This window comes from Chelonia mydas, chromosome 9, assembly GCF_015237465.2.
Source record: "Chelonia mydas isolate rCheMyd1 chromosome 9, rCheMyd1.pri.v2, whole genome shotgun sequence".
NCBI classification, from domain to species: Eukaryota; Metazoa; Chordata; order Testudines; family Cheloniidae; genus Chelonia; species Chelonia mydas.
The window spans coordinates 83,299,735-83,324,391 of NC_057855.1; the positions used below are offsets into that span (position 1 = coordinate 83,299,735).

Here is a 24,657-nt window from a genome sequence, read left to right on the forward strand (position 1 = left end):
GCTCTTGCCTCGCTTGTCCAGGAACACAAAATGAGCTGGCAGATTGCCTCAGCAGGTCTTTCTCCAGTCGCCTGGATGTGGTGAGGGACGTATTCCAGCAGTGGGGGACGCCCCACATAGACCTGTTTGCAATCAAGTACAACAGAAAGGGTCCCCAATTCTGCTCCCTACAAGGCCACACTCCGGATTCTATCACAGAAACCTTTCCGCTACTGTGGATGGGACATCTTTACTATCCTTTCCCCCCTATCCTGCTCATGCACAGAGTACTGCTAAAGATCAAGCGGGACCAAAACCAGGTCATTCTGATAGCCCTAGCATGGTCCTGCCAACATTAGTCTCCACTCTGCTGAGCTTCTCAGTGGCCACACCAATCCTGCTTCCATTACCCCAGGACCTGATCTCTCAGGACCACAGTCGCTGTTCCACTCAAACCTGAGCTTCCTTCACCTGTCAGCCTGGAAGCTTCATGGCTAAATCCCAGCGAGCAGGCTTGCTCAGAGCAAGTTTCTCAGATCCTGTCAGGTAGTAGAAAGCCCTCCACCAGGACTACTTACCTTTCAAAGTGGGCGTTGCAACATGGAATCTCACCCATGAAGTCATCTTGATAAGAAAGACTTGAATATCTATTGCACCTGAAGCAGCAGGTCTAAGCTAATCTCCTCTTTCAAGGTTCACCTTGCAGCAATATCAACTTTCCAAACCTGGGTGGGTAACCGATCCGTTTTTTCAAATGACACATCTGTCTTTCCTAGCGCAGATCCCTGTTCACGATATTTGTAAAGCAGTGAACTGGTCATCAGTGCACACGTTCTCCTCCCATTACACAATCACTCAACAGGCCAGAGATTTATGCCAAATTTGAGCAAACTGTTCTGCAGTCAGTGTGTCCATGAACTCCGATTCCTCCACCTAGTCAACTGTTTGGGAGTCACCTAGAGTGGAATGCACACGTGCAATCACACAAAGAAGAAAAACCAGTTACTAACCTTCTGTAACTGTTGTTGTTCGAGATGTTTTGTGCGTGTCCATTCCATGACCTGCCCTCCTGCCCCTCTACATCAGAGTTTTCTGGAAAGAAGGAACTGAGGGGTCGATCGGACGCTTTATACCGGCACTAAGGCGTGTGACACCCTTTGGGTACCACTGAGGGGAAAATTTCCAGCGACTGTGCTCAGGGCACATGCAGACCTAGAGTGCAAAGGACATATGCAGCACATGACGAGCTACAGTTATGGAAGGTTAACCACCATTTTTTGTGCAAAACATCTGTGCTAAATGCTTCACAAGTCTAACATATAATTACTCTTTTACTTAATCATATAAAGCAAAAGAGAGTCAGATCCTATAGATCATAACTAAGATCCTAAACACAATGCGCCTTGTTAGATCACCTGTCTCTTGGTTTCAGAGTAGCAGCCGTGTTAGTCTGTATCCGCAAAAAGAACAAGAGGACTTGTGGCACCTTAGAGACTAACAAATTTATTAGAGCATAAGCTTTAGTGGGCTACAGCCCACTTCATCGGATGCATACAGTGGAACATATAGTAAGAAGATAGATAGATAGATATAGATATACACACACACACACACACACACACACAGAGAGAGAGAAGGTGAAAGTTGCCATACAAACTGTAAGAGGCTAATCAATTAAGACGAGCTATTACAGCAGGAGAAAAAAACTTTTGTAATGATAATCAAGATGGCCCATTTAGACAGTTGACAAGAAGGTGTGACGATATTTAACATGGGGAAATAGATTCAATATGTGTAATGACCCAGCCACTCCCAGTCTCTGTTCAAACCCAAGTTAATGGTATCTAGTTTGCATATTAATTCAAGCTCAGCAGTTTCTCGTTGGAGTCTGTTTTTGAAGCTTTTCTTTGCAAAATTGCCACCCTTAAGTCTTTTACTGAGTGGAAAGGGAGGTTGAAGTATTCTCCTACCGGTTTTTGAATGTTATGATTCCTGATGTCAGATTTGTGTCCATTTATTCTTTTACGTAGAGACTGTCCTGTTTGGCCAATGTACATGGCAGAGGGGCTTTGCTGGCACATGATGGCATATATCACATTGGTAGATGTGCAGGTGAATGAGCCCCTGATGGCGTGGCTAATGTGATTAGGTCCTATGATAGTGTCACTTGAATAAATATGTGGACAGAGTTGGCACTGGGCTTTGTTGCAAGGATAGGTTCCTGGGTTAGTGTTTTTGTTGTGTGGTGTGTGGTTGCTGAAGAGTATTTGCTGTACTGGTCAGTTTCCCAAGATCTGTGAGAGTGAGGGATCATTTTTCAGGGTAGGTTGTAGATCTTTGATAATGCGCTGGAGAGGTTTTAGTTGGGGGCTGAAGGTGATGGCTAGTGGCGTTCTGTTATTTTCTTTGTTGGGCCTGTCCTGCAGTAGGTGACTTCTGGGTACTCTTCTGGCTCTGTCAGTCTGTTTTTTCACTTCAGCAGGTGGGTATTGTAGTTTTAAGAATGCTTGATAGAGATCTTGTAGGTGTTTGTCTCTTGGGAGTCCTTGGAGGCCATCTGTATCCAGGAAGGCAGGCAGGGCAAGCTGTTACGTATAGGGTAGCTTTTCCCTCATGAAGTTTCCTTCCCCCGGCTTGTGACTTTGCTTTCTTCTGTCCAGTGCTCCCTCTTCCTGTCTGGCTCTCTCTGTTGCTGTTTGTTTTGTGGTTGATAACTTTCCTTCCCCCCACAACTCTGCACCCTCAGAGGATGGGTAAAGCTGGTTTTCCCCTAGGATGCATCCATTTTTTAGCATAACTTTTGTGTGATCAAAGCATGATCATTAACATTAAGTATGCCCCATTGTCTCTTGCCTGGTGTGTACCCACTGCAGGTTCTGTCTGAAATGGAGGATTTGCATGTATCTAATCTATATCGGTATTCATGATAACAGCAGTTTTCATAGTAACATTCCATAACTCCACAAATCAACCAGAATTCATAACTTGTACTAGACAGTTTCCCCAATCACCACCCCCAGGGTGAGTATCACTGATCACTGAGTATCATTTCATTTAAACAGTAAATTTGGATAAGGCACTAAATTATTGATGTGGTACCAACCGTAGGGCCCAAAAGCCATCTCCATATAAAGACAGTGGGCATCTGTCTGATGAAAAGACACTGTGGTCTTGCAGATCTTATCATTGAATTTATGAGATTTGTCCATTCAAAGGTAGCCACCAGCTTTGACTGAGTGATCTCCAGCTTCTGGTGGAGGAGATAAGTTTCTTAAATGTATACCTTAATCACCTAGCTCTATAGAAGCTGCCTTCTTAACGTGGAGATTTTCTGAAGAGCTGTGTTCTCTTAAGATAAATACTCAGTGCTGTAGCCCACCAAGTTAGGCTACTGTGTTTTAGATTCAGAGAGGAGGAAGGCAGAATGATATTGTGATCTGTGAAAATAAGTGTTTTGGGTGTGAGTGAGGATGCGGTCATTGAAAAATACAGTGTTTGTGGCTCACTGACAACTCACGATCCAGAATTCTCCTGGTCACCTTGATCATTGTGAAGAATACAAATAGAGAAAATTATTCAGTCCTGAGATTCAAGGGGAAGAGCTAGTCGTTGCAGAACCAAACTCAGTTTCCAAGTATAGAAAATGTACCTGCTTTATTTTTTCAATTCTATAACTTTTTACCTTTTGCTTAGAAAGGAACTAATTGGAGATGGTAGGAGAGACCTCTGCTGCTAGAGTTAATAGTATCAGAGTTTTGATATAGGAGTTTCCACAAGTCACAAGAACCTAGGAATATTAGTCTCCTACTGTTTTCAGAGAATAAGACTTACAGGGAAGTGATTGTACTCAAGGTGCCTAACCCATCTCACTGCCCAAGCCGCTGCAGGTACGCTTCTATTTTTAGTGTGTTCAGACCTAGCACACGTACATCTACCTGACCTGGAAATAACACCTCCAGCTTGAGTGTGTTGTTTACATCTATAGCACCCAAACCAGTGGAGAATTATTGGCCCTCATCAGTGAAGTAAGTAGTCAAAAATATGTATTTAGAGGACTGTTCCTGTTTTCCAGTATTCCACATCTGCTAGTTGTCTGTGTTTAACAATTCAAATAACTCCTACTGGCATCTGTGATATAGGGTAACAGTGAAACATTAAACACTTCTTGTCAGATAAGGTATCTTGAAACACAGCTCCAGTTGCTTTTTGTATTGAAATAATTGTGTTGTTGTGCAGCTTCTGCTGTCCCCTTTCCCTCCGAGAATATTGAGAGAATTCGGGCAGGAGGCATAACTTCTCTCTCTATTCCAGAAGTCAAGGGTGAAAAAAGTTTTAAATAGACCAGCAGTTCTCAAACTGTTTTAATGGGGTCACCAGGGCTGGCATTAGCCTTGCTGGGGGCCAGGGCTGAAGCCGAGGCCCGAGCCCCACCGCCTGGAGCCAAAGCCAAAACCCAAGGGTTTCAGCCCTGGGTGGCAGAACTCAGGTTACAGGGCCCATTCCTGGGGCTAAAGCCCTTGGAATTTGGCTTTCCCCCCACCTCCATCCCCTCCCTCACTCACGGCGGTGGAGCTTAGGCTTTGGCTCCGGCTCCCCACTCCTAGGATTGTGTAGTAATTCTGTAGATAGAAGGGGTGCAAGGAAGTTTGAGAACCCTTGAAATAGACCAAAACTGGTCCATTGCTCATGATCCCCACTTCAGAGTGATGGCGGTAGCTCCAGCTATCCTTTGAGTTCTAGTATTGGCATTAACTTTAATTCTCTCTTCTGTCACAGGGAATGTCTAAAAAGTGACTTAGGATGCAGGATAAGGATAGCAATAGCATTTTGTTTTTCCATCTGGTTCAACAAGCAGATGTGATTCTAGTTTCAGACAGACTGCCCTTGGCCTGCTTTGACACACATTCAAGTAACTTCATTAGCTGCCAAGTTGATGGTTTATTTTCAGAGTGGAAGGGGATTTCATTCAAAGATCAGTTTACTCAGAAACCAGAAGCCATACTCCTTTTAAGATCCTCACATCATAGTAAGTGCCACACTTCATTCACATCAAACTGAGGAGACGTACAACCCATCTTTCAGCCAAGGCTGGAAGCCATTTGATGAATACGTCCATCACTAACAAACACTATCGTGTCAAGTACATTTGTGCTTCCCTTATATTTTTGGTCTTTCAAATCACAGTTTGTGGCAATAGAGCGCAAGGAATAGTCTCAACATAAATGCACAATTCCCAATTTTACAGTACAGCGTAAGTGTAAATGTGGCAGCAGTTTGCAGATTTGTTGGTAAACTTTATTAATTGTTTTTATGAAGAGCGTTTAAAAAGAACCTATCGGGAGCCAGATTCTTCTTTGTTATACGTGGGCCATGTCCACACGATGGGTGATGTAGTGGCACAGGTTCAGCACCACAGCTATGTCGCAATAGGGGAGATGCCTCCTGCAGTGACAGAAGAGGGGTTTTCGCTCACTGCAGGAATGCCGCCTCCCCGAGGAATGGTTGCTGGATCAACGGCAGCATTCTTCTGTCAACCTAACTGTGCCTAGGGATTAAGTTGGCAGAGCTACAGCGCTGAGGGGCAGGAATTTTTCACACCTTTGACAGACATAGCTATAAAAACAAGGAGTCCGGTGGCACCTTAAAGACTAATAGATTTATTTGGGCATAAGCTTTCGTGGGTAAAAAACCCACTTCTTCAGGTTTTTTACCCACAAAAGCTTATGCCCAAATAAATCTGTTAGTCTTTAAGGTGCCACCAGACTTCTCGTTGGTTTTGTGGATACAGACTAAGCCGGCTACCTCTCTGATACTCAACATAACTATGTCAACCTAACTTTTAGGTGTATATCAGGCTTTGGTACAAAAAAGGTGAGTAACTCCATTTTGACTTCCATGGAGTTATTTTGCATTGGCACCCGTATAGAAGTATACTTGAGTCCAGACTGTGGGCATTTACAACTAAAGACGTTATGTGAAAGGAGGCCACGTGGATTTTGGGCCATGTGTGGTTCTTGCATCTTCTCTGACTTTGTGGGGTGAGTTGGTTAAGGATATGGAGTAACTCTGGTACAAACTGATGTAGCTTTACCACCACCTCCTTGGACAGCTACTATTGATGGGCAACACCTTCTGAAGACATTTATACTATTGTATATATTCAGTTGAAAAAAGTCACCCAGATAGGTGCTTTAATGAAACTGAAATAAAGCAATCCAAAGTGACCCCAGTGAAATCCATGGAGTTACTCTGGGTTTACATCACTGAAACTGAGATTAGAGTCCAACTCCCTAATAGCAAAATGATGAAATCTCTATTTTTGGAAAGCACATGACTATGCCATAACCTCAGTTAGGACTTGCAGAATTGGATTTTTATTTGCTTGTTTGTAATTTTGGTGGATAATATCCATGTTTGTTTTTAAGCATTTTTATCTATTTACATTTTCACAGTAGTGGGATATTATGGGGTAGTGCAGACAATTATTTAATGACAGTAGACACAGATTCAAGAAGAAAAGCTTTTTTTATTAAAATACAAATTGTCAACATCACGTCAAAATATATAGAGTTTGATTTAAGGATATTACTTTAAGTTCTCAAGCAGCATATTTGTTATGTTGCCACTCTGTACATTTTAGTTTTTAATCAATGGAAATATTTATCGGTTTGTGTGCGTACAGTGAAGTTTGTTTACCGATTAAATCTAATCCTTCCAAGCCTAACTTTAGTATTTCTAATGGTTTCCTTTAAAAATCCTTTAAGACTTTTTTTTGCCCATTTTTAGGTACCGTAGTGAGAAGATGACCATGAGCTACACAGAGTACCTTGCCCATCGACAGCATCATCACTTCCAAAATGGCATTGGGCACCCCCTTCCACCATACAACCATTATTCCTGACACTGAGCCACATGACCAGTCACTGGACCTCTCTGCAGACCTCTTCCCAGGAGACCCCGCCCCTTCCTGGTCTAGCTATCTCTATTACTGTACCATTTTATGATGATAGTTTCCGTTGCCATGTTGACGCTTCTCCTTGGTTGGTCAAGTTCATCGTGGCAACGGGTGAGAAAACTGCATTATTACGAAGTTCCCATAATTCTTTTTTATTGAGTCACTGCGGGGTTTTTTTGCAGCATATATAACCCTTGTGTTTTTTATAAAATTTGAAATTTATACTACATTAACATTGAATTATATCAGTCAAGGTTTTCTGTGACTGTGGATGGAAGGAAGACTTTAATGTTTAAGGGTTACAATTAGGGATATCCTTTTTTTGAGTAAGACATTTGTTGCTATTGCATTAATAGTTGTAACAGGGAATGAAACATATCAGAGATTCAGGTATTAAGCATACATTCCCACCACTGTAGTAAAAGCTCTTTATGTCATGTAGTTAAATACATGAGCTTCAGATCCAGTACTTACAGATAGAATTTGAAGGGCAATATTTCAGATGAAGAGAAGCTGTTGTACCTAGCATAAGAGGCACTGATGATAGGAAGTATTTCAGGATCGGCTGGTCTAATTGATTACAGACTTAAAGTGCCTGATCCAGCAGGGTACTAAGTGCCCTCAACTCATATTCCATTATGTGGGAATCGAGGGTATTCTGCCCTTCTCAGGATCAGACACCAAAACAGTGTTTGTAATGCAAAGAAGAGACGTCGTTCTGATGTTCTCAAATTAGGAGTCACTTTTGTTTTAATAATGGTTGGTGAAGAGGCAATGTTTTATATTAGGAAGAAATGGATTTAGATTTTTGTGCCTTTTGTCTAGGACATAAATATAGTTATATAAAAATCATAGGAAGAATATTAAAAGCACCAGATAGCTTAGCAAACCACACTCAATTCTCTACTGATCTAGTGTCAATTATGTTTTAAACTGGGATTCTTTTGAGCAAGCAAATTGTGAAAGAATTTCTCTTCTCTCCTCATCATATTCTTTCTTTTTAGTTGTGGGTTTCCTAAGTTGTATTAGGTCATGATTAGCCAGATAACAATTAACTGTTGTTTTAAAAAACAGTGTGGGTGTTGGAGAAAGAGCACAGGACAAATATGCCATGATTTCAGATGGCTTCATCTATTACAGGAGCAGTCCTGGAGAGTTGTAAGTACTGTGAAATAGTTCTGGTAACGTTTCTGCACTAAGAAGAGGTAGAAATTCATTTAGCGTATTGATCAGAATTTGGTTTGTTGTTACAGCTGTAGTAATGGAGATGGGATTTATAAAAGGTACGTGTGGTATAGTAGCAAGACCTGAACATTTTGGGGCCTATTCTCTCCTTGCTTCGTGTGGCTGTAGAACTCCCACTAGCACCAGTAGTAGTTTATTGCCTATTCAAGGGGATAATATGCCCCATGCATCATAGAAAAAGACCCTCTACATGCGGATGAGTAAAATACATTAAGCAGAAATCCCCAAATATTTCAAATAATGGATGTGTGTGTGTGTGTGTGTGAAAAAACATATATTCTAAACAGATAAGAGAAAAAAGACGGCGCTAATAATACTTTTGCTGTAGCAAATGGCAGAGGGCTAGTGGATCATGCTAAAACTTTTATATTTTAAAAGGTAATTGGGTAAATTGTTACTGCTCACCTGTAATATGAGGCAGGTTTTGCTGGTTAGTTTTAAGATAGAAGGTCTTTGGTATTCCTTCATCCACAGCATTTGATGTCCAAACACTTTCAGTTGTGATGCCTTAATTTATAAGCAAACAAAAGGGCCTGAAAATTCAGTAGCCAAGGGAGATGCGAAGTGGACACTGCAAAAATCAATAGATGTTTATATAGAGGATATTTTGGAGGATTCTATTGTCTTGTTTCTACTTGGGGAACATTTTAAAGTGGATTAGCTTTTAAGTGGAAACTGTAAACAAGTGGCTACTTGATTGAAAGGTTTTTTTCTTGCCCTTATAGGGAAACTGAGCACAAGCTGAATAATATTGTCTGCTGCAAAAAAAAAAAAAAAGGTCATTTACCCCATCTTTACCCATCATCTCGTTACAGCATGCTCATGCTTCTGTATGAGCTCATTGTTAGAAGTTTTTTAAAAAAAGATTATATATAAAAATATATATGTATTTAAAGGTGCTAATCAACCTTGAGCAGGTCACGTGACTGGTCATGCGGACTCTAAAATCATATCAGATTTTTTAAAAATCCTCAATATATGCAGATGTTATACAGAATTTCTTACCAGTGTAATAATGATATACTGATGAAATAAACAATCCTGCAGGTTTTGAAGGACAAGGTCAGCAATACTTCCCATCATGGCTTGGGGGGAAAAAAAAGGATAGTTTTGTCTCCTTTTTGTACACAGCATAATGCACAATGAATTTTTGTCTATCTTTCAGTAGCTGTTGCTTAAAAAGAATAGTTCAAAGAGTCTTATACAAATTGTAAAGGTGTGCTTTAAAATCAATTAATGCCCAGGCCCTTCTGGACCAGTGTCTTGTGTCATTATTAAAAAACTGTTACAGATATATGGGTCAATCAGTCAGTTTTGTAGGAGATATGTAGAAATACACTGGTTTTTCATGCTTAGAATAATCAAATCTATCTACTATGTTTCTGGGGCACCTATCTCCTCGATATGTAAGTGCCGAGAATGCTGTTTATTATGTTTCTTATATACTTATGGGTATATTTGAATAAACTTGCATAAATTTCACTCAGACATGCCCTGGGACAGAATAGGTCTGTGAAATCCGTTTCATGAATGTTCTTATTTAACTACACTAATAGCCTTTTAGATATAGTTCAGTGGAAATATTTTTATGTTGGGTATTTTCACTGTTTTTTTTTTAAGTTAACATTTTAGCTTTCGAGAAACACTAATCAGTTTGCTTTATTCCATTTTAAAAGGCTTTAATTGTCACTTTAAAGTCTCTTCCTCAGATCCATGTGCTATTACCTGAGTTAGACAGCAAGCCCCTCTAAGTGTTGCTCAGTCATGCTTCAAGTGGCCTTCCTTCTGCCCCAGATTGTGCTATCGCACTGACTTCCACCACAGTGCTAGACACAGTAGGTGGAGGGCACAGTAGTGAGTTTGGACCTGGTGTATGAAGTTCATCAGGGCAATTGATGTGGCACACCCTGACATTTGTATATGGACCTCTTTACTTGTCTTCAAATGTGCGGGTTTTTCAAACTCTTGCCTGGAGTAGGTTACATCTCTTGTGTGTGTTAGATCGAACCAAAGAAGCCTCCAGCCATGCACACATGCTGCTCCTAAAGCCTGCCTTCCAGTCCTTACAAAATCCCTGCAGGGTTAAAGGGTAACTTTTTTATTTTTGTACAGTTTCTAACTGATTTTTGCTAGTGATGTTAATGGAATTAAGTTTATTTGAGGAGTCTGAGTACCTCCTTCATTTAAATAAACTGGTGACTTTCCTTTTATGTTAAAAATAAATATAGAAACCCAAAGTGTGCCTCTCAGATTTAAGGGTTTCTGGTTACATTTATTCTTATGACCAGCAATGATTCTTTATATACAAAGATATGTTCTCCTTGTTTTTTATTACTGTTAAAGAAAAAAATAAAAACCTCTTTCTTTGCTCTGGATCCAGTAACTGCGCTGGTACATAAACGCACTGAGAAGACAAACTTTTGTTTGAAACTTTTGTAACAACTTATGACTGTTTTTGTATATCAAAGTTGATTCTTTTCAAAATATTTGGATCTAGTTTCTAAGTTATTTTAGTGTTTTATATGTTATGAAAAAAATTACTTTGAATTGTTCACCAGCATAATGAGTTATCTGGAATGCAACGGTGACACATTACGGGCTTTGAGCTACCTGGAGTAGCTTACAGGGCCCCTATTTTTCCTTCCTTATTAGTAACTTGATTATTGATTACAATAATATCACAGATTACCTGAACCCCCTTCCATAATAACTAGATCCTCCCTTCCAACATTTAATTGCTATTAGTGTGAAGAAACTGTTGAAATGGGCATTTTAATATGAGTATGGCTTAAAAAGGTAAAAATGAGGAAAAAACAAAAAAAAATATAGAAGGTTATCTGTGGGTCTGTGAGATATGGCTGTGGAAAGATATTGTAGTAGTTTTAACACTATTGTTCTTACCTTTTAAATCATTTACCCAATAAAATAAGGAAAAAGAATCACCATTTCCTGTTTTCATGTTTCTTTGCTAAATTGTGTGGCCAGCTCAGTTACTTTTTTGAACATTTGAGAGTTCCAAAAAGGAATTTGGATTTTAATGATGTATTTGGAGGTACATTTTGTTCTAAATGAAGTCAGTCTGTTCATTTACCCAGCTAGAGCAATAAATTGGGCATGAACCACTTGGTATTTCTGTGGCAAAGAGAAATTGACAATCTAACTGAGAAGTGATGTCACCCTGCCTAATATGTAACACTTCAGTTCCTTCAGAGCTCGATTTACTGAGTGTATGCTACTTCCATTGATTTCAGTCACTTTTAAATCAAATCCAGGAGGGAGGGGTCTGGTCTTTTATACAGAGCCTTCTTGTTGCAAAACCAGTCATACTGGTACAACTGCTGCTATCATTTATATATAGTACATATTTGGGAGATGTGACAAAACAGTATAAAATTCAGGAAATGAATACACAGAGTATTGAGTATGTAACAAACACCATAAATCCCACCTAAAGCAGAACTGTAGGACTGGAACGGACCACAGTAGGTCATCTAGTCCAGGCCCCTGCACTCATGGCAGGACTAAGTATTATCTACACCAGGGGTCAGCAACCTATGGCACATCTGCCAAAGATGGCACGGGAGCCGATTTTTAATGGCATGCTCAGCCTGCTGCCAAACCCAGGCCGGGACCCCACCAGGCAGCAGCTTGCCATTAAAAATCCTGCCCACCCCCACCAGCTGCTGCTGCAGAGCAGGCAAGCTCCCTCCTTCCCCCAGCATGCTGGGTTCCTGCCCCTCCTCCTCTCCCTCCCTGCCGCCAATAAGCTGATGGCCCTTGCACAGAAGGGGGAGAACCAGAGCCACAGCGCTCCGGGGAGGAGAGGGAGACGAGGTGGGGACAGGTCCTTGGGGAAGGAGGGTGGAATCAGGGCATATACCCTACAGCCCCCTACTGTGAGCCGCTCAGGGCTGGGAGTGACCCCAGCCCTGACTCCTGCACCCCCGACTCCTGCACCCCCTCACACACCCCCAGCCCTGACTCCAGCACACACCCCCAGCCCCCTGCCCTTACTCTTGCACCCCCCCACCCCATGTCCTGACCCTTGCACTCCCCACATTCCCACCCTGAGCACCAAACGGGAGCTCCTGCACCCCTCGTACCAAATGGGAGCTGCCCAAGTAAGCACTCCACACCCAAACCTTCTGCCCTAACCCTGAGCCCCCTCCCTCATTCTAGCTCCTAGCCAGACCCTACACCCCAACCCTGTGCTCAGTGCACTCCCACCCTCAGCTCAGTGCAGAGAGAGAGGAAGAGAATGGGCTAGAACCAGGGAGAAGGTAGGTACGTACCCACTCTGTGTGGGCAGGGCCGGGATCCCAGACCGGCAGCAGGCTGAGCAGGGCCAGCAGCCGGGACCCGGCGGAGAGAACCCCAGACCGGCAGTGGGCTCAGCCAGCCAGGGTCCTGGCCACAGGCCCCGCTCAGCCTGGGTGAACAGAACCCCAGGCTGGCAGCAGGCTGAGCGGGCCAGCGGCGTAAGATCAGCATTTTAATTTTAAATGAAGCTTCTTAAACATTTTGAAAACCTTGTTTACATACGACAATAGTTTAGTTATATAATATATAGATTTATAGAGACACACCTTCTAAAAAACATTAAAATGTATTACTGGCACGCGAACCCTTAAATTAAAAGTGAATAAATGAAGACTCGGCACACCACTTCTGAAAGGTTGCTGACCCCCGATCTACACTATCCCTGAGGGTCTAGATAGTGATCAGTGTACATTCATTTTCTTTCCCCACCTCATTTCAAAAAAGAGATTACTTGCAGTGTTACTAGTCTTGCTTAAGTCCTCAACTGGTTTGTTTCACATTGTGCTAGTACAACTTTGACCACATTCCACAGGAAGGGTGAGTGTATGCAGTTGTGAATATGTAAAATTCCAGCTACCCCGTAAATTTAATTCCTTTCATTTATACAGTTCATGTAAAAATGATGCTGCCCCTCCTATGTAGCAGATGGGATTTGGCAGTTGTGGGGAGACTATGCATTTCTTTCCCCAAAATCCTTGACCCCAAATTTGGGTGACTAAAATTAGGAACCAAATCCATTGAGAACAGTGTGCTCAGAATCCTTGCCAATCAGATCACTCTTACTGAGGTGTCTTCTGTGGATTTAGGTGCCCAAATGTGAAAATTTGGGCTCGTTTGTGTAGCTTTTGCATGTATGTCAATAGGTGGCTTTGTAAAGACAAGCTATTGGGCTAGACGACTACACTAATACCCCAGAGGATGTTCCCTTCACTGTACTCCATACAGACGCTCCCCGGGTTATGCAAGAACCGACTTACGCAAATTTTCACTTACGTAAAAAGTTCCGTAAGCTAGAAATAGGAGTCTTTGGGGTTTTTTGCATAACATTCAGGTATACGTTTCCGATTTACGCAAAATTCGAGTTACGCAAGGCTTTCCAGAACAGAACGATTGTATAAGTCAGGGAGCGTCTGTATATTGTGGGATTCAATTTTCTTGATGGTTTAAGGTTTCTCCCCATTTTTGGAGATTGTCTACTTCCTAGTTGTAGTGCCCAGAGCACCAGCTGCCCACCAGGCAGAAAAGTAAAATTTACATATTCTGTAATTTTTCCTTCTAAGTGGACTCCATGAGACCCCATCCAAAGTGTCCAATTTTGCATTAAATTCCAGTTGAAGAGGAACTCTCAATCCTTCCTTTTTTCCCCTCCCTGAGTATTCCTTCAGAGAGGGACAAATCTTGGGATTCACTCAAATTGGGATCTGACTTTGCCACAAGTCTTCATTTCCACTCTTTGTCTAAAAAAGTAAGTAGATACAGTCTCCTGCCTGGCAATACTAATATTTTATGTTTAATAATCAGAATGTATAGTTTGTCTTCTAAGTTTGGGGAAAAAGAAAAGGAGTACTTGTGGCACCTTAGAGACTAACCAATTTATTTGTGCATGAGCTTTCGTGAGCTACAGCTCACTTCACGAAAGCTCATGCTCAAATAAATTGGTTAGTCTCTAAGGTGCCACAAGGACTCCTTTTCTTTTTGCGAATACAGACTAACACGGCTGTCACTCTGAAACCTAAGTTTGGGGAGTTACAGGTCTCTGAACAGCGCCACCTGTTGGCTGTACATTGTACAGCTAGAGAGTTTTAAAACAAAGACGCTTCTTGCACTTGGAAGACTAGGAGAAATAACCCAGTTGTAATGGATCATAGAACATGGTGCCAACTTCAGAGAATGAAAAATTAGATACGTAAATTTTACCTTTTTGACATCACTGTAGTACTTTCAAAATTGTGACTAATAGCATCAAGCAGCAAATCTGTTTTTAATACTTTATTTCTATGAAGGATAAATCTACAGTCTGAACTGTACCTTAAAAGTGTTTAATAATCCTTTCCCCAACTCCTAGCAGTTTTACATCTTGACATTCTGCGGGAAGGCTTTGGAGGTACCCTTTAGCTGGAAAAGAAAAAAGTTTCTAAGACATTTCCTCTCTGGTGGGGGGCATGGGTGTGTCTTGGGGAAGTAATGGAGTGATAGTGATCTGGGCACAGGCAGTTTGGGGAAAGTAGTCATTAGATTGGTAAAAAAGCCTTTACACATTCACTTCATCACTAATACACAGGAATTGACTTGTTTTGATTGCTGTTGCTAAAGTAAAAAATCACTCAATGCATGCAGAATACTAAGTATTTTCCCCTCGTTCTGCCACCCATATATATATAGGTAATGCTCTGGCAATCAACCCCATCCTTAACATACCTGACTAAAGCTTCCATCTTGGCATTTATCAGATTTTGTCACCTGTATAAAGGCATGTTTACAAAGTAGTAGTAGTGAAGTATGTATGCTTTTCTATCCTGCAATATTCAAGTAGAGAGCTACTCTCCCTTTCCCCATGGTAGTATTCCCAAATGGAGCATGGTGCATTCCCAAGCATGATGGACTCATGGGTGGCTATACCTACCAATGAAAAAATCCCCATACCTTGATCACTGCTCCAGTCTATGAATCAACTCGCTTTTCAAAAAATCTGTGGTACTGTGAGCTAAGGCTACGGTTCTTGGGTGACAGATTAAAATTGACAAACATTTGCTATTAAAACAAATATAAACAATACAATTGATTGACAATTATAGCTATGTCACCTATTGGTAGGGAACAATTTGATTAATTTAGCCCCTTGTCCGAGTTATTATTCAGACTTCCAGCTTAGTAAATTAGTTTGCCTCTCATTCACAGAGGTAGAAATCTACTCTGGTAGCTTGAGCTGTGCTTTCAAGTTATTAGCGCCAATGGTTTCAGTCTTCACACATTGTAACTGGTCATCCCAAGACATAGTATTGATTCTGCTCCTTGATTGGATGAAACCCACAGCTCATTGCCTCTATATACTGTTTAATATATATGTGCATGACTTGTCACTTTCCTTTTCCATGAACACCATTTGCAAGTTATATAGTAGCCTGTCATAATGATACTGATCATGGGATTCAAGTAAAGATGTTAAACAGCTTTTGCAATCAAACCACTGCTGGTCTGAAGTGTAGTTGATCATAGCACTCATGAAGCGTGGGGATTTTTTTTAAATAAAAACCTGCTAATTAGGGCTCGATGTCATCTGTAATGACAAACTAAAAGTTAGGACTTACCTGTCCACTGCAGTTGAGCAGCAGTGACAAAATGTGCAAATATTGCAGAATAAAAGGTCCAAAAGATTGTTTTAGGTTGAAAGCTGTGCATATTCTGTTCCATACCTTGTAATTCTTCTGAGACTACTGTGAAATATTGGCATGACAGTACAGAAAATTAGGAAGAATGCTCTACCACTTCAATGGAGAGGGTGTTGAGGTAGGTAGAGTGTAACTAACAAGACATGTACAAAGTTTTCAAAAGCATTTTCTTCATGGGTGAAGATGTGAAAGTAATCTCCTGCCACCAGTACCTTCTACCCACCACTTGTGGGTAGGGGAGGTTTAAACAGTGAATAGAGAGGAAGGAGTACTTATGTACCTTATGTGTGGTTTTATCTCTCTCCTTTGTGCTCTAGTGTAGGAAGGGATGTAGTGGAAGATGTTCAATTTTCTTGGCTATGATTAGTTATAATCAGGCAACAAGATTGTTCAGGTAGGCTCAGGACCTGGCATAGCTAAAATGATGACAAAACTGCTCCCACACACAGTAGAAGGTATTTATTCCTTTAATTAAAGATTTAACAACTAATTGCCCAATGAGCAGGATCTCAGTTAGGGACCAACAAAAACAGACCAAAATACAAAAAACCAAGTACACAAATATACCCCTTATCTGCAAATGTTACCTGATAACCAAGTTTTAGCACATTAAAAAGGTTACAAAATTTAGAACACTTTTACAAATTACTTTGAACTAACAGCAGAGGTGGCAGCTAAGTGCCCACATTGGTCCCTGTCCCTGCCCAGGATAATATGATGGTTGGAACCAAGGGCGGGATAATTGGAACTGCAAGTTTCCAAAGACAGCTTTGTGCCTCAGCTCAGTGCATGTAGCAATTCCAGATTCCTGGCAGAGCATGGCTGGCAACAGCGTTGTGGGTGCACTCACCCCTCTACTTGCCGCATTGAGAGAACTATGACTCAGAATAAATGCAAAAATAAAAAAGGTATAAAATTGACCCTCAAGAAAAATCAAGCCATTTTAAAAACAGCTCGGCTTTAACTAAACAACGCTAAGCAGAAAAACAGAGTTACAGCAATATCACCTTGAGCACAAGGTCACAAAAGAACTGTTTGTTATGGATCTCGTCACTGTAATTAGCATAAAACACAGAAAGTAGTTGTGTTTGTCTTTACAAACATACCTGCAGCATTTCTGCTTACGGACTAATACCAGACGCTTACCTTGTTAAAACTAGGACGACTAACTTTGCCAATGTATGCTGCAGCCCCCCTGTATCCCCCGTCTTTTAAAATAAAATTGTGAAAAGTTCACCTAGTAAAACAACAAATGCAATTGGAAATAACTGCAACAAGAAAAAATGCACATCTATATTTTTCCCCTCACGTAGTTACAAATGCCTAGGAAACCAATGCCTGTGATTTATAGACAAGACTTGGGACACAGAATCAAGTACTTAACTGCAAATAGCCGTTTCTGAGAGGGAAAGACACTTAGGTTTTTACAAAACATTCAGTTATCAAATATACAGAAATATCAAAACCCTGATTGAGGCTACAGAGAGAGGGGAATACATCTACACTGAGGTACTCTAAAACCATAAAGTGCACAACTGAACTGACTGCTCACGTCTCCCAGCTTCAGCAAAGTGCTCTGCCTACAAGCAGCATTTGTCAAGCACTAAGAAGTCAAACTAATACCACGTCTAGGGTGTATTTGGGGGCTATGGCCTTACATCCATTTATTTATATGTATATTGGACATGTTCAGAAGAAAACAAATTTTTTTTCTGAACATGACTAAGAGCTGTTAATCTCCAGTTTATGAGAGAAACAAGATGCAAATTTATCTTTGGTTTTTAAAGTCCAATGTGCTTAAGCAGAAGATGGACAAAAATAGACCAATGGTAAAACACTGCAGAGGTGTGTCTAAACCTTTGAAAAATAGCACTAGCTGTGTCTTCAGACTACTGAAAGCCTTGGCACCAGAATCCATTACCATGCACTGGCTGCTGCCCAACATTACATGGGGGCAGAAGAGTTACCATCTTTAGTTCATGCTTCTCAGCCTGAGCATAAACTGTGTGATAAGTAAACAAGTTAATTGTAGCTACTAACAGCTCCTCCTGTAGAGCAGAGAGGAGATAAGGGCAGAGTTTGGTGTGCTCAGAAAGGCCAACTCCATTGATCAGAGCACCATGTTGCTAAATAGTTGGAGCTAGTTTTTAAAGACACAATTTTACCCTCAACATACACAAAGTTCTCCACTGAGGGGGAGACACCCCCAAAATAAGGATGCACTTGATAAACAGAGTTCGGTTTAGTTTGGGATTGACTCTAGTGGCACAAAGCCTAGCCAGTCACATCTGTCAGGGATGGTCTATTAGCCCTGCCTCAGTGCAGGAGACTGGATTAAATGACCTATGGAGATCCCTTCCTGTCCCACACTTCTATGAGTCTGTCTCTCCTTTCTAGGCTCCCCTCTCCCGCTCCTGTTTTATTAAAATAAACCACAATATTCAGGCTCCCACCTGACAAGTCATCTGCTTAAAAATGGAAAAACAATAATATTAAAGACCACAAATTATTTTCCTGTCGCTGGAGTTCTGAATACGATGGAGAATAACCTTCTCCGGGTGAAATGTTAGCTATCAGCACCATGAGTGATTTTTCCCTGGTAGTGGGGATGACTTGTCACACATGAACTAGTGGAAGACAAAGTGATCTGTCTCAGGCTGCTCAGATGGCCAGAGGCAAGCTATCCCTTCCACCCTGACTAGTCACTCACCTTGTGCTTTCCTCTCCTTTTCACGCTTCCTGGCCACCTGGCTTCACCTCTTCATTTCCAGTATAAACAGAAGCCAACCCAGGAGCATCATCTCTATTGTAAGTGCTTGTAAAACCCACCCATTCAATAGGAGAAAAATAAATCTTCCACCATAGAAGTGATGTAACCCTCCCGTAGGATGTTTTAATAAGTTGCCCAGCTTCTGAGTAGCCCACTATCATCCAAACCAACATCCTATGAATGGAACAATCCCCACGTTTCTGCTGCACCTTACAGACTGTGTCTGTCGTAAGAGATCAGCTGAGGAATGAGAGTCAGATTTTAGGAACTGCTTTAGGGGCTTCCCCGACTTTAAACTAAATCGTCTCAAAGTTGCCATTCCTGCTCCTACATTTTTAAACCAGCCAAAAGAGCTAGAAATTAATCACTTCAAGTAAATACCCTGCCATGGAGGTGGTACCCCTTGAGCCACACATTGGAAATTCCCCATTAGCCTCATTATTTGATCTTTGGAGGCTAGTGGTGGCCTAAAAGAGCTGTGGCCGTACTTATTAGAATGCCCTGAAGCACACAGCTGTAGGCAGGAAATGCTGTATTTTCAAAAATACTACGTGGCTTTATACCTGGGAGGCTGCTGCTGTTCTGAATGGAGCTGTCAAAATCTGTCAGTAGCCACAACATTTTAAAAGCATGGGTTAGAAAAAGGCAAGAATCAAAAAACTTAAATCCAAGCAATAGTGCCAGTGTTGAAAGATGGGCCAACTGCATCCCTTGGCAACACCAATGGTCTCTTTCTAAATGCACTTCATTGTAGTTGCAGCAGCGGTGTCTGGCCCAGGGCATTTTGCTAAGGGACTGCTAGCTAGATAAATAAACCAAAATAAACTTCATACAAGCTTAGGGGATAGGAGGAAGTGCTGTATGATTTAGCTCAGCTGTTCCTATGAGAGAACGTATATTCAAGTAGGGGGAACTGCTTAATATCTAGCAATATGAACACCTTTGTTAACACTGGTGCTTTCCCCCCACTCCTGCAAACGATTCAGCAAGATGTGCTTATTTTACATACAGGAGTAGCAGTGAGGCTGTTCTGATGAGTGAAGTTAAACGTGCTTAAGTGCTTGCAGGATCAGGGCCTGAGAGCCACACTGTAAACAGATATTCATTGCGAGTATCAGGGGCTTAGCTCTCAAAGGCGAACTCCTGCTGGAGACTGAAGATAGGGAGCATTTCGTTGGTCTGGGTAACAGGAATTTAAATTGATCACAACTGTGCAATGAGTAAATCTGCCTTATCATCAAATTATGGCAGCATAGGTTATTCATCATATTTAATATATGCCACCAGTCACAGAGCGTGTCCAGAAAAGGGTTTACAAATTAGAATACCGATTGATAGGATACTCCTGAATGCAGCTGTAAATATATATATATTTAATTAAATGGAGTGAAACTATTTAGAGAAGTCATTTGTGTTCCCTCTCCCCCATCAAAATCTGCCTTTGTGAAAATAAAAAACAATGCAAGTTTATAACTTTGATAATTTTTCTAGGCAATGAGCTCTCTCCTTGAGGTATGAATGGCTGTATCTTAACTTCACAACATGATCGCAGGGCGACTCAGCTGAAGGGAGAGGTATAGTGGCTCTGTATACTATTACAGCTATGGCAATGCTACACAAGCAATCTAAAAATCACTTTTTGCAGCAAATTCCTGTGATGCAGCTCTGAAATACAACCAACATGAACTCAGATTTCAAAAATTAAAAGGAACACTGTCAAGATTTCCCCCTTTCCACTTGTCTGTACAGTATAACGTCTTAATAATGAACATTGTTAAAACTGAAGTAAATGGATATATTTAATTTGCTTTTCCCCTGGTTGTTCTTTCTGAATCTCTGCATGCAGTTTTTGCAATAAGTTTAGTTAAATCAGTGCAGTGCCCTACTGTGGAGGCAGTTATACCAGTATACAGGTGTTTCTAGCAGTACAGCTTGTTATACTAGCAAATGAAACAAGCTATGCTGGTATACATACCTTTACTCTGATATAACTGCCACCAGACTAGAATTGCACTGATTTAGTTTAAATCACTGCATACGGTGTATAGACCCTTAGAGAGAGAAACCAGAATAGCAGTTTCTCTTCGTTTCCCTACATACTGAACTAATGTCTGTTCAATACAGAACACAGGGCAGGAATTTTTTAAAAGCATGAAATGAAATTTAAAATTCTTCACGTAGGGTTTTGTAACTTGTTTTCTCAGTCTAAACCAGGTTGACAGTGTCCCTTTAATTCATATTTCTTTCTGTCCAGGGGCAACTTGAAGGATGAGATGAAACATCACCCATCACAATTTACACCCTGCTTGATTTTTTAAAACAATTATTTCAACCTGATGGTTTTTCATGCATTCAAGTCAGAGCAACCTCAGAGCTGGTACTATGCTGGGCTCAAACCACACAGGTGAAGATCCATAGCCACTGAGAAAGAATAGTCCAATTTAAAAAATAAATTAAAAATATTTTGAATTTTTTTTTGTTCCCCATTATCTTCAACCAGCTTAAAGTAGTGCAATAGAACCTCACTAATTCACACCAATAAGTGGGAGACCTCTGGCATATTGCTTCACCAACTTGCAGAATTCAAATAATGAAAGTTAAGCCAGGATGATGCATTACAAACTGTTTGCTTGGTTCACTTTCGGTTAGAGTAGTAATTCAGCTTTTTCTTATACTTTATAATGCAATCAGTAAATGTACTGAAGGATACACAGCAAACAATAATGAAGTCTTGATAAGGGGACTGTACTGCCACTCTCTTTGCTGGGATGCAGGCAGAGCCTGCCATTTTCTGGGGTAATTATATAGTGTGGTTAGGGAGGTTCCATTGTAATCTGCATAAAATATGTAAGAAACACCAACTTCTCCCAGAATAAGGCCACTAATTTTGCCATTGGCTACGGGCAGTGAAAAACAGCAGTTGAAAGAAGAAAATCCTCACTCTACCGTAGAGATCTTTTGAGGCAAGAAATATTGATGGGGGGAGGGAGGGGAAGCAGACACAACACACTAACACACTGTCCTTTCATTCTCCTCTTTCTTCTCCAATATGAATACAGGTACCTCCGCTTCCTGTAAGTGCTACTCCCCAGGGAGAAATTTCAGTCTATTTTCTTAGATGGGAGTCTAAGCAAATCCACGCTATATTTAAAGACAGGGACAGCATTGTAGAACAATATTACAAGTTTTCCATGAGCCATAGTCATGATAGTCTGATGTCCAGATGCCCAGATTCGATACCAGGGCCCATAGAAAGGATCTGAGATGGCTGGGCATAACATGTTGTTCAAATTCACTTCCGTGACCTGGGGAAAGGGACAATAACAAGTTTATAAATCAATCTTATATTGTGCTGTATTGACACAGAAACCTAAAATGGGGATTTCTTAACTCCCCTAAAAATCGAAGTAATCAAGTTAATACATTGGCAACTCTCACTCACCTATTTATTCAGTACACGGTCAGATTTTCAGAAGTAAGGCAAGCAGTTGTGCACTTAATGTGTATGCAACTGCATGTCTAATTTAAGCATGGTAAAATGTGTTTGTGTGAATAAGTAGCCATTAGCATGGGCAATTGCCCAATTTGAGCACATAATTGCCCCAGCACTTAAACACTTTGAAAATTTGGCCCAAATGTTTACTTTATGAGTAGTCACTTACCAGTCCCAGAATCTGTAAGATGCTAAAATGATAGACAAACATCATCCCAGTGGATAACAGAGCCCACCAGAAATTGGAAAGTGGCTCTGCTGTGTAGATACCTTCCAAAAAAAAAAAAAAAAGTATTAATATTTAACTGAATTACTATGATTCCACCTAGTAACTAACTTTCATGATTGTGAATACTTGAGAGACCCTTGTTTTTCACCTGAAATATTATCTTTTCCCTCCTTTTGATCCAGTGTTTGGGGCTAGATGTATTTTAATTTTAGCATTAAACACTATACAAGACATTAACTCTCACTAATCCTGCTTGTTTTCCACTGAAACAAACAGGGAGTGTTAATTTTACTCCATAAATATACAGTCTGATTTTCAGAGGTGCTTCAGTCAAGATATTCAAGTATTACACCCATCGGAAGCAGGTGTTATCACTTTGCCCAGCTCATTCTGCAGAGTGAATATGTATGCAAGTACTTACAACACTCTCTCACTGATGTTCAAAGAGGAACAACTCTCCTAAATCAACCCTGCACACCTAAATTGTAGCATTCCTTCCAGCAGGTTTGGATTTTGAGCTGGCAGCTACCAAATCCCGGGGACGAACTTCCCCTTGGATGGCCCAGAGGAAGGAAGGATTTATGGTGGGGTCCCATCCCCTTGCTTCACATTTTATTAGGACTTGTTCTCACCTGAAGCCAAAGATTGGTGCTGCAGTTCAGTTCCTCTGTCAACTCTACAGTTACATTTTATTTGTCCCTTTTGAGCCTATGGTCACTCTTTCCCTAGATGTCAGCATCTCTTATCTCAGTAAGTCCAGCAGAGCTGGCAAGAGAGGTGTGTTCTCCTGTCAGAAACTGTTTCTAACCTTCAACATACAAAGAAGCTCTTCGAACCGCCTGGGGTCGATATTCTCAGGATTTAGGGTCTTCCTCATCCATCAATCAGGAAATTGCCTTCCAAAGCTTCTTCCCTTTCAAATTCACCCAGGAGAGATTTTAGCATAATTTGGATGGGGTTAGAGTCCTTAACTTCTGTTTACACAGAACTCATTTCTTCAGACTACTGGCCTCCTTATTTGTGGCCTGGGAGGGTCTCTGAATAGATTGCCACGGGCTGAGTGGGTAGGGGCTCCGTGGAGGAGCTGTTTATGGCCAGCACCGGGCAATCCTTCCATACCTCTCCATGGTGTTATCGGCAAGCAGGGACAGAGCGCTGGAAGTAAACAAAGGCCTCTCCTTCCCATGCTGGGGATTCAGTGGGAGCAGAAAGGAAATTTTCCTATGTGTAAGTGGGGTTTCTTTGACAAAGCATTCTACAATTCAGAATGCCCCCGTCCCCAGGACAGACACAAAGCAGAAGCTGCAAGGCTGGCCATGTTATGTGATCGTGCCTTTGTCTGCCACAGTGAACAGGATCACAATGAGAGTGAACAAAAGATGGAGACACACACACTCACCAATTTCTACATCACTAGAATGGTGTATTCTTAAAAATATCCTGGTGCTAGTGAAAAGTTCCAAAATGGAACTGGAGTTCTACATTTATGGTCTCATTCACGCTACAGCTGCTTGGGCTGAACCTGTGTAACTGTTCCCTATGCCACACCATTAATTTTCCTGTTCTGAAAGACCACTTTGACAGGCATGGCCGTGGGATGAGCATCAGTCAATGCCACAATACTTCAAACTGTCGCTTTTTGATGCATCAACCAGGAACTGGACTACAACCAACTCAGTTCACATAAGCTAAACAGCCATTAGGTAATGGGCTAGGCTGAAAACCGATGACCTCGAAGTGAAAGGCTCACTGTCCCCATTATCAAACTCCTGCACCTTTCTAATATGCTTCCGAGTCCAATAAACTATTATTTTGCTGCACATGTAACCTATTTCCCAAGGTCATAATCCACATAATCATAAACTGATACAAACTTCTGCCCAAGGTATACAGATAGATTATAGGCCGATTACTGCATACTGCTGAAGGTCAGTGATCACAGATCAAGCCACATGAGATATTGTTACAGCAGAAGACAACCTGTGATGGAGTCAAAGAGTGTTTCAACCAGATCTGTTTGTGAGATGGGCAGAATATTAACAGGAAATCATTTTCTAGCATTGGTTCTACAGACACTAGGTCATTCTCGTAGCTGTTCTATCTGTGCTGGACCTCACCAAGTTTGTAAAGAATTTAAGTTTTCCCAAGAATAGACATGTTATAGATTTGGCAAGAACCAGTCTCTGGGGACACAATTACTGTACAATAGTTCAATGTCCTGTGTTAACGGGGTATTAATCGATCAGGTAAAAAGGGTTCTACCACAGGGGCCAACTG

General features: G+C 41.2%; 2 protein-coding genes across 14 annotated transcripts in view; one reads left to right on the forward strand and one right to left on the reverse strand.

Moving 5' to 3' along the window:
* Positions 1–21,049, forward strand: part of AMMECR1 (AMMECR nuclear protein 1) — a 113,757-nt gene extending 92,708 nt beyond the window's left edge. For 9 of the 13 annotated variants that reach the window (XM_037908901.2, XM_043521727.1, XM_037908905.2 and 6 more), the window contains one exon: positions 6,766–11,115. In XM_037908901.2, coding sequence (XP_037764829.1) covers positions 6,766–6,880 — 115 coding nt within the window. In that variant the 3' untranslated portion in view covers positions 6,881–11,115. Of the gene's footprint in view, positions 1–6,765; positions 11,116–20,149; positions 20,653–20,912 lie in introns of those variants that run through there. The other 4 variants (XR_005226762.2, XR_005226765.2, XM_037908903.2 and 1 more) reach the window with 2 other exon arrangements.
* TMEM164 (transmembrane protein 164) overlaps positions 16,333–24,657 on the reverse strand; it is an 84,849-nt gene continuing 76,524 nt past the window's right edge. Inside the window, exons 5-6 of the mRNA XM_007060148.4 lie at positions 22,321–22,421; positions 16,333–21,963 (exon numbers count right to left, since the gene is read on the reverse strand). Of these exons, the coding sequence (XP_007060210.3) occupies positions 21,760–21,963; positions 22,321–22,421 (305 nt within the window). The 3' untranslated portion in view covers positions 16,333–21,759. The remainder of the gene's footprint in view (positions 21,964–22,320; positions 22,422–24,657) is intronic.